Source organism: Lampetra planeri, chromosome 64 (assembly GCF_965212315.1).
Source record: "Lampetra planeri chromosome 64, kcLamPlan1.2.h2, whole genome shotgun sequence".
Lineage (NCBI taxonomy): Eukaryota > Metazoa > Chordata > Hyperoartia > Petromyzontiformes > Petromyzontidae > Lampetra > Lampetra planeri.
Window position 1 is genome coordinate 2,075,588 of NC_136170.1, and position 8,788 is coordinate 2,084,375.

At 55.5% G+C, this 8,788-nt stretch overlaps 1 protein-coding gene across 1 annotated transcript; it reads left to right on the top strand.

Moving 5' to 3' along the window:
* Nucleotides 1–698: 698 nt before the first annotated feature.
* On the top strand, nucleotides 699–6,287 carry LOC144737056 (homeobox protein DBX1-like). The gene is made up of 5 exons (XM_078619705.1): nucleotides 699–1,292; nucleotides 3,139–3,261; nucleotides 4,799–4,974; nucleotides 5,552–5,678; nucleotides 6,262–6,287. Exons 1-5 carry the CDS (start codon nucleotides 929–931, stop codon nucleotides 6,285–6,287), a joined length of 816 nt encoding a protein of 271 aa, XP_078475831.1. The 5' UTR covers nucleotides 699–928.
* The last annotated feature ends 2,501 nt before the right edge of the window (nucleotides 6,288–8,788 follow it).

Consider the following 8,788-nt stretch of genomic DNA (forward strand, 5'->3'; position numbering starts at 1 on the left):
GTTTGTTTGTATCACGTTTAACACGTGGTAGTCGTGGTCGGCTTTCGCCACCAATATTATCCATCAGATGTTTTTTTTTTCGTGGAAGAAAAAAAAACTCCGAATCAAGCGGACGAAGCCGATGTCTTCGCCAGCCTTCATGAAACGATGCAAGTGATTTAAAAAAAACAAAAAATCGCGACCTTTTGTGGATTTGTAAAAAAAAAAAGATCGTAGTCGTGGCGTGCTCGTTCGCTGGGTGTACGTGGGAGCGGTGGGGCTTTGGAACGGTGCGTTTATGTAAAGAAGACGGGTTTCACGTATCAGGGGCCCTCGTTATAATGGAATTATAGCCCTGATAATAGCCCCTATTAGGGCAATGAAAGGGCGTGTTTATTCCCCATCGAAAGGCTGCATCACGCCCGATTAGCGATGCACTGCGTCGGCCAGGGGTGTGGGGAGGAGAGGATTAATATTTCGAGTCGGTTGGGATTTACTCGTGGATGTGATGGGGAGAAGGAAGGAGGGGAGGGGTGGAGGAGTGTGATGGTGGTGATGGCGGGTGTGTGGTTAAGTCCACGGTTGACACAAAACACTCTTTGTGGATGCACGCACGCACGTGGACATACACACACGTGGACACACACACACACGTGGACATACACACACACACGCGCGTGCAAACATAACCTCACCATCCACCCCCCCCCGCCCCATACACATGCAGGTCTATATATAAGTGGAGCGAACCTTTATTTCGACTTGTGGAAGTAAATCGGGGAGTCTTGGGCTGCAATACGCATTGGCATAACGATATCACCTCGCACGCGTGCCGCGATAAAAGCCACGGGCATTGCCACCGGCCGTACGAAGTAAAACATTTTTTGAAAAAACAACATCGCGCAAAATTTCGCGTTATTTCCCGTGGCCACTGCGTCCGCCTCGAACGATGTTCCCCGTGGCCCTGGCCTCCGGCCAATGTCGCCGCCACTGCCAAGCCCACGAGCGGCCAGTGTCCTCGCGGGCCAAGACGGTGGAGACGTCCCGTCCTTACAGCTTCCTCATCGCCGACCTGCTCGGCCATGGGGTGGCCACGGTGACCGAAGCGACGCGGCAGGGACCGGCGTCGGGACAAGGGGCAGAGATGGGATCGTTGTCCGGTGAGGCTCGCCCCATGGCGGCGGCGGGGGCGGTGCTGGAGGTGGACAATCCGGTGGTCATGGGCCGTGGGGTGACCACAGTTGGGCAACCAGCCTCGTCGCGGCTGGCGTTTGGGGTCGATGCCATTCTGTCCCGCGTGGAGCAGCCTTCAGGTGATCATCTCACCTGTACACCATGTGACTCGCCATCCATCATCGCACCTGTACTCCATCTCACCTGTGACCCATCGACTCACCTGTACTCCATCTCACCTGGGACCCACCGACTCACCTCTACTCCATCTCACCTGCCTCCCACCAACTCACCTCTACTCCATCTCACCTGGGACCCACCAACTCACCTGTACTCCATCTCACCTGGGACCCACCAACTCATCTTTACTCCATCTCACCTGCCTCCCATCAACTCACCTGAACTCCATCTCACCTGGGACCCACCAACTCACCTAAACTCCATCTCACCTGCCTCCCATCAACTCACCTGAACTCCATCTCACCTGGGACCCATCAACTCACCTGAACTCCATCTCACCTGCCTCCCACCAACTCACCTCTACTCCATCTCACCTGCCTCCCACCAACTCACCTGAACTCCATCTCACCTGGGACCCACCAACTCACCTGAACTCCATCTCACCTGCCTATCAACTCACCTCTACTTCATCTCACCTGGGACCCACCAACTCACCTCTACTCCATCTCACCTGCCTCCCATCAACTCACCTGAACTCCATCTCACCTGGGACCCATCAACTCACCTGTACTCCATCTCACCTGCCTCCCACCAACTCACCTGAACTCCATCTCACCTGGGACCCACCAACTCACCTGAACTCCATCTCACCTGCCTCCCACCAACTCACCTGAACTCCATCTCACCTGCCTCCCACCGACTCACCTCTGCTCCATCTCACCTGGGACCCACCAACTCACCTCTACTCCATCTCACCTGGGACCCACCAACTCACCTCTACTCCATCTCACCTGGGACCCACCAACTCACCTGAACTCCATCTCACCTGCCTCCCATCAACTCACCTCTACTCCATCTCACCTGGGACCCACCAACTCACCTCTACTTCATCTCACCTGGGACCCACCAACTCACCTGAACTCCATCTCACCTGCCTCCCATCAACTCACCTCTGCTCCATCTCACCTGCCTCCCACCGACTCACCTCTACTCCATCTCACCTGCCTCCCATCAACTCACCTCTACTCCATCTCCCCTGGGACCCAACTCACCTCTACTTCATCTCACCTGGGACTTATCAACTCACCACTACTCCATCTCACCTGGGACCCACCAACTCACCTCTGCTCCATCTCACCTGGGACCCATCAACTCACCTGAACTCCATCTCACCTGCCTTCCACCAACTCACCTCTACTCTTTCTCATCTGCCTCCCATCGGCTCACCTGAATTCCATCTCACCTGCCCAAATTAATGAATGTACATTTATATGGAATTCATGATTGAGTAAAGTAGATTTGGTGCTTGAACGAGTGGCTTAATTAATGGGCGGGGGAGTGAGTTCATTAATAATTGAGTTGGTGTATGAATTATCCATTGAATGCATCTATTGTGTGATTGGCTGAATGCATGATGGGATTATCTAACGAACGATTGAGCAACTGAATGAACTGAGCGACTAAATTAATTACTGACCAGCCGAGTGAGCGATTAAGTAAAGAGAGGCAATGTGAGGAGGAGCGAGTCACTCAGCCGATGGGTTAATGAGTCGGCGAATATGTGAATGAGTAAATAGACGATTGAATGAGTGAATTAACTGGTGAGTCAATACATTATTGAATAAACGACCGTGAATGGATGAACGAACACGCAAACTGAATAGTCGAGTGGTGCGAATGGGAACGGGTGGAAATATTGAATCAACGAGTGAACTCAGTGAATGCACGGATGAGTGACCGAGTGAATGAATGGGTGGATAGGTGGCTCATTCGAGACGTATCCACCCACGCTGCCTGGCCCCACAGATTCACACTCGCCCTGGAGAGAGCCCTTTGACCCCTTGACCCGGCGTCACTCCAACCCCACCGTGCTCCCTCTGTACCTGGAGGGAGCCTTCTACCCCATCCTGGGCTGCCCCCTTCCACCAGGTGAGCACCCTGACTTGCCCTCACTCACCAGGTGAGAACCTTGTACACTCAATCTCACACACCACCCACCATCTCACCTGTACACTCAATCTCACACCACCACCCATCACCTCCCCTGTACACTCAATCTCACCCAATAACAACCATCTCACCTGCACACACAATCTCACACACCACACATCATCTCACACACCACCCATCACCTCACCTGTACACTCAATCTCACAACACCACCCATCTCACCTGGACACTCAATCTCACCCAATAACAACCATCTCGCCTGTACACTAAATGTCACACACCACCCCTCATCTCACCTGTACACTCAATCTCACACACCACCCATCATCTCACCTGTACACTCAATCTCACCCAATAACAACCATCTCGCCTATACACTCAATCTCACACACCACCCATCATCTCACCTGTACACTCAATCTCACACACCACCCACCATCTCACCTGTACATTCAATCTCACAACACCACCCACCATCTCACCTGTACATTCAATCTCACACAGCACCCACCATCTCACCTGTACACTCAATCTCACAACACCGCCCACCATCTCACCTGCACACTCAATCTCACACACCACCCACCATCTCACCTGTACACTCAATCTCACACACCACCCACCATCTCACCTGTACATTCAATCTCACAACACCACCCGCCATCTCACCTGTACATTCAATCTCACACAGCACCCACCATCTCACCTGTACACTCAATCTCACACACCACCCACCATCTCGCCTGTACACTCAATCTCACACACCACCCCTCATCTCACCTGTACATTCAATCTCACACAGCACCCACCATCTCACCTGTACACTCAATCTCACAACACCGCCCACCATCTCACCTGTACACTCAATCTCACACACCACCCATCATCTCACCTGCACACTCAATCTCACACACCACCCACCATCTCACCTGTACATTCAATCTCACAACACCACCCGCCATCTCACCTGTACATTCAATCTCACACAGCACCCACCATCTCACCTGTACACTCAATCTCACACACCACCCACCATCTCGCCTGTACACTCAATCTCACACACCACCCACCATCTCACCTGTACATTCAATCTCACAACACCACCCACCATCTCACCTGTACATTCAATCTCACACAGCACCCACCATCTCACCTGTACACTCAATCTCACAACACCGCCCACCATCTCACCTGTACACTCAATCTCACACACCACCCCTCATCTCACCTGTACACTCAATCTCACACACCACCCACCATCTCACCTGTACATTCAATCTCACAACACCACCCACCATCTCACCTGTACACTCAATCTCACACACCACCCATCATCTCACCTGTACACTCAATCTCACACATCACCCATCATCTCACCTGCACACTCAATCTCACAACACCACCCATCAGGCCCCCTTGGGGGGACCTCCGCTTAAACGTAACCCACCCCCGATGGTGACCCCTCCTCCTTCCCCGCCCTCCCTCTCTCCCTTCTCTCGTTGACTCTGCGCGGCAGTGCCTTGCCCCTGGGCCATGCTGGCACGAGCAAGGCCCCGGCGCTCCACGCCCAAGCGCGCCGTCTTCTCGGAGGAGCAAAGGCGGGGCCTGGAAAGGGCCTTCCGCCGGCAGCGCTACATCGCTCGGCCCGAGAGGCGCCGCCTCGCGGCCCGCCTGGGCCTCCGTGACGCTCAGGTGGGGCCTCTTTCCTGGGCGGGGGGGGGGGTGTGGAAGTCTGACCCTACAAAGTGAGATAATTGTTTTTTTACCCTTTTATCTGGCAACAAAACTGACACCTTTTTTTACAAGGAGTCCTGTTTGCATAGACCACAATACCTGCAGCCATAATGCAAACAAAAAACACAACTCTGATAATGTATGCACTGTCCTTGAAGTTGATTGGTCCACACCCGAGACAGCTTTCCTTAGAGCCCAGTCTCACCTGGGTTGGACCAGATGACGCCAAAAGGCATCAACCCAGGTGAGACTAGGCTCTAAGGTGTGGTGTTGTCGGGGTTGTCCCGACGTTTTGCCTCCGCGTCGCCTGGGGGAGCTTCGTCAGGGGAGGGAAAATTCAGCCGAGGTGGAAATTTTTTGTTTAAAAAAAATATAATATTGGCCCGGGCGTTTTTGTGCTCTCGGCACGTGGGAGCGGGGAAACGCGCCGGGGGGCGTCGCCGTGCCAAGGTACACACGGCGCAGCACGACTCAACCACGCGGCCTTACGTAATCTCCCTCCCTCCCTCCTTGCCCCTCTCTCTCCTTGCCACAGGTGAAGATCTGGTTTCAAAACCGCCGCATGAAATGGCGCAACTCGAGGGAGCGTGAGCTGCTCAGCACCGCCGGGGGCGGCTTGGACGATGGCGATTTCCGCATGGGCGTCGTGGAAATATCAGGAGGTGGCGGTGGCGGCGGTGGTGGTGGCGGAGAGGAGGAAGGAGAGGAGGAGGCAGCGAGCGGCTTCACCGACACGGAGAGGGCTCGCAATCGCTCCCCGCTCGCTCCGTGACGGAAGCACGGAGTACGGCAGGCAAAGGGGGGGGGGGGGGGGAAAGACGCGTTCGGGAAAACCGGAAAGTCGGGTCGGAGGGCGGAGGGAGGCGGCCAAGGATCTCCCCCTCGCGTGCGACCTACAAAGGCAGTCGCCCGCCGTCGCGAGGAGCTTTCAGACGCCGCTGCTTCCGCGGCCGTCTGGAACGCTCTTCCCTTCCGATGTTGAGAAGACGCTGTGAACTGTTGACTTTTCTATCATCGCCTCAATTGAAAACTCATTTCTTTAGAACTGAATTTTTTCGTTGTTTGTTGTCCACCCCACGCCCCCCACCGCACCTCCGATTAGTACTGTTGGCTACGTACGGTGCGGAAGAAGTTCAACATACGTACGTACCTGCGTACGTTAGCGAGCGCCTATTGAAGGCCGGAGTGGTGGGGGGGTGGCCAACACCGCGCCCCGGGGGGACCGCCTTTCGTATATCTCCCAAGTGCCCTTTACACATCGCACCACGTAACCAATTTAAGGCCGAGTCAACCTAGCCGACGGCCAGGACAGGTTCATAAATCACCCGCCGCTGACGCCAGCCGTGGCTGGGTATCGAACCTGGGTCGGGGGGGGTTCGTAGCGCAGCGCTCCGAACACGATGTCACTACTGCCCAGCGAGATAAACACGCGCGCACGTCATAAAAAAACATATTTTTGCGTCCACGTCACAAAGGAGACGCTGATGATTTAGTCTGTTGTCCTTCCCCCCGCACCTCCGATTAGCCACGGTTGGCTACGTACGGTGCAAAAGAAGTTCAATATACATATATATATAGACTCGCACAGAGATCCATCGACTCACACAGAGACCCACAGACTCACACAGAGACCCACAGACTCACACGGAGACCCACAGACTCACACAGAGACCCACAGACTCACACAGAGACCCATAGACTCACACGGAGACCCACAGACTCACACAGAGACCCACAGACTCACACAGTGACCCACAGACTCACACAGAGACCCACAGACTCACACGGAGACCCATAGACTCACACAGAGATCCATCGACTCACACAGAGACCCACAGACTCACACAGAGACCCACAGACTCACACAGAGACCCACAGACTCACACAGAGACCCACAGACTCACACAGAGATCCACAGACTCACACAGACCCCTCGCGTCCGTGGGGGCCGGTTCACGATCTCGGGGGGCCGGCGGTCGGAATGGAACCACGAAGCTTTTACCTTCGATTTTGTTTTATCATTTTGCACGTCACAAACAACGTCGATGGCACGTCGCGTAAACAACAGCGCGTTGCCGGGGCGGTGCGCGGTAGAGGCCGTCCGTCAAACACTCCGAACGGCACGGGGGGGTGGGGGGGGAATCGCCGACGGGACAAACGCTTTCGGCGACTCGCGAACAGACGGCCGTGCTCGCGTACGTGCACCCCGGTGGGGGGGGGACGGGGGGAGGCGACTGTGGGTGTTAGGCAGAGAGGAGCAATAAATTAGAGCGAGATTGCACGCGCGCGTGAGTGTGTGTGTACGTGGCGTGTGTGACACACACACACACGCGTGAGTGTGTGTGTACGTGGCGTGTGTGACACACACACGCGCGCATGAGTGAGTGTGTACGTGGCGTGTGTGACACACACACACGCGCATGAGTGAGTGTGTACGTGGCGTGTGTGACACACACACACGCGCATGAGTGAGTGTGTACGTGGCGTGTGTGACACACACACGCGTGAGTGAGTGTGTACGTGGCGTGTGTGACACACACGCGCATGAGTGAGTGTGTACGTGGCGTGTGTGACACACACACACGCGCGTGAGTGAGTGTGTACGTGGCGTGAGTGACACACACACACGCGCGTGAGTGTGTGTGTACGTGGCGTGTGTGACACACACGCGCGCGTGAGTGAGTGTGTGTGTACGTGGCGTGTGTGACACACACGCGCGCGTGAGTGAGTGTGTACGTGGCGTGAGTGACACACACACACGCGCATGAGTGAGTGTGTACGTGGCGTGAGTGACACACACACACGCGCATGAGTGAGTGTGTACGTGGCGTGTGTGACACACACACGCGCGCGTGAGTGTGTGTGTACGTGGCGTGTGTGACACACACGCGCGCGTGAGTGAGTGTGTACGTGGCGTGAGTGACACACACACACGCGCGTGAGTGAGTGTGTACGTGGCGTGTGTGACACACACACACGCGCGTGAGTGAGTGTGTACGTGGCGTGAGTGACACACACACACGCGCATGAGTGAGTGTGTACGTGGCGTGTGTGACACACACACGCGCGCGTGAGTGTGTGTGTACGTGGCGTGTGTGACACACACGCGCGCGTGAGTGAGTGTGTGTGTACGTGGCGTGTGTGACACACACACGCGCGCGTGAGTGTGTGTGTACGTGGCGTGTGTGACACACACACGCGCGTGAGTGAGTGTGTACGTGGCGTGAGTGACACACACACACGCGCATGAGTGAGTGTGTACGTGGCGTGTGTGACACACACACGCGCGCGTGAGTGTGTGTGTACGTGGCGTGTGTGACACACACGCGCGCGTGAGTGAGTGTGTACGTGGCGTGAGTGACACACACACACGCGCATGAGTGAGTGTGTACGTGGCGTGAGTGACACACACACACGCGCATGAGTGAGTGTGTACGTGGCGTGTGTGACACACACACGCGCGCGTGAGTGTGTGTGTACGTGGCGTGTGTGACACACACACGCGCGCGTGAGTGTGTGTGTACGTGGCGTGAGTGACACACACACGCGCATGAGTGAGTGTGTACGTGGCGTGTGTGACACACACACGCGCATGAGTGAGTGTGTACGTGGCGTGAGTGACACACACACACGCGCATGAGTGAGTGTGTACGTGGCGTGTGTGACACACACACGCGCGCGTGAGTGAGTGTGTACGTGGCGTGAGTGACACACACACACGCGCATGAGTGAGTGTGTACGTGGCGTGAGTGACACACACACACGCGCATGA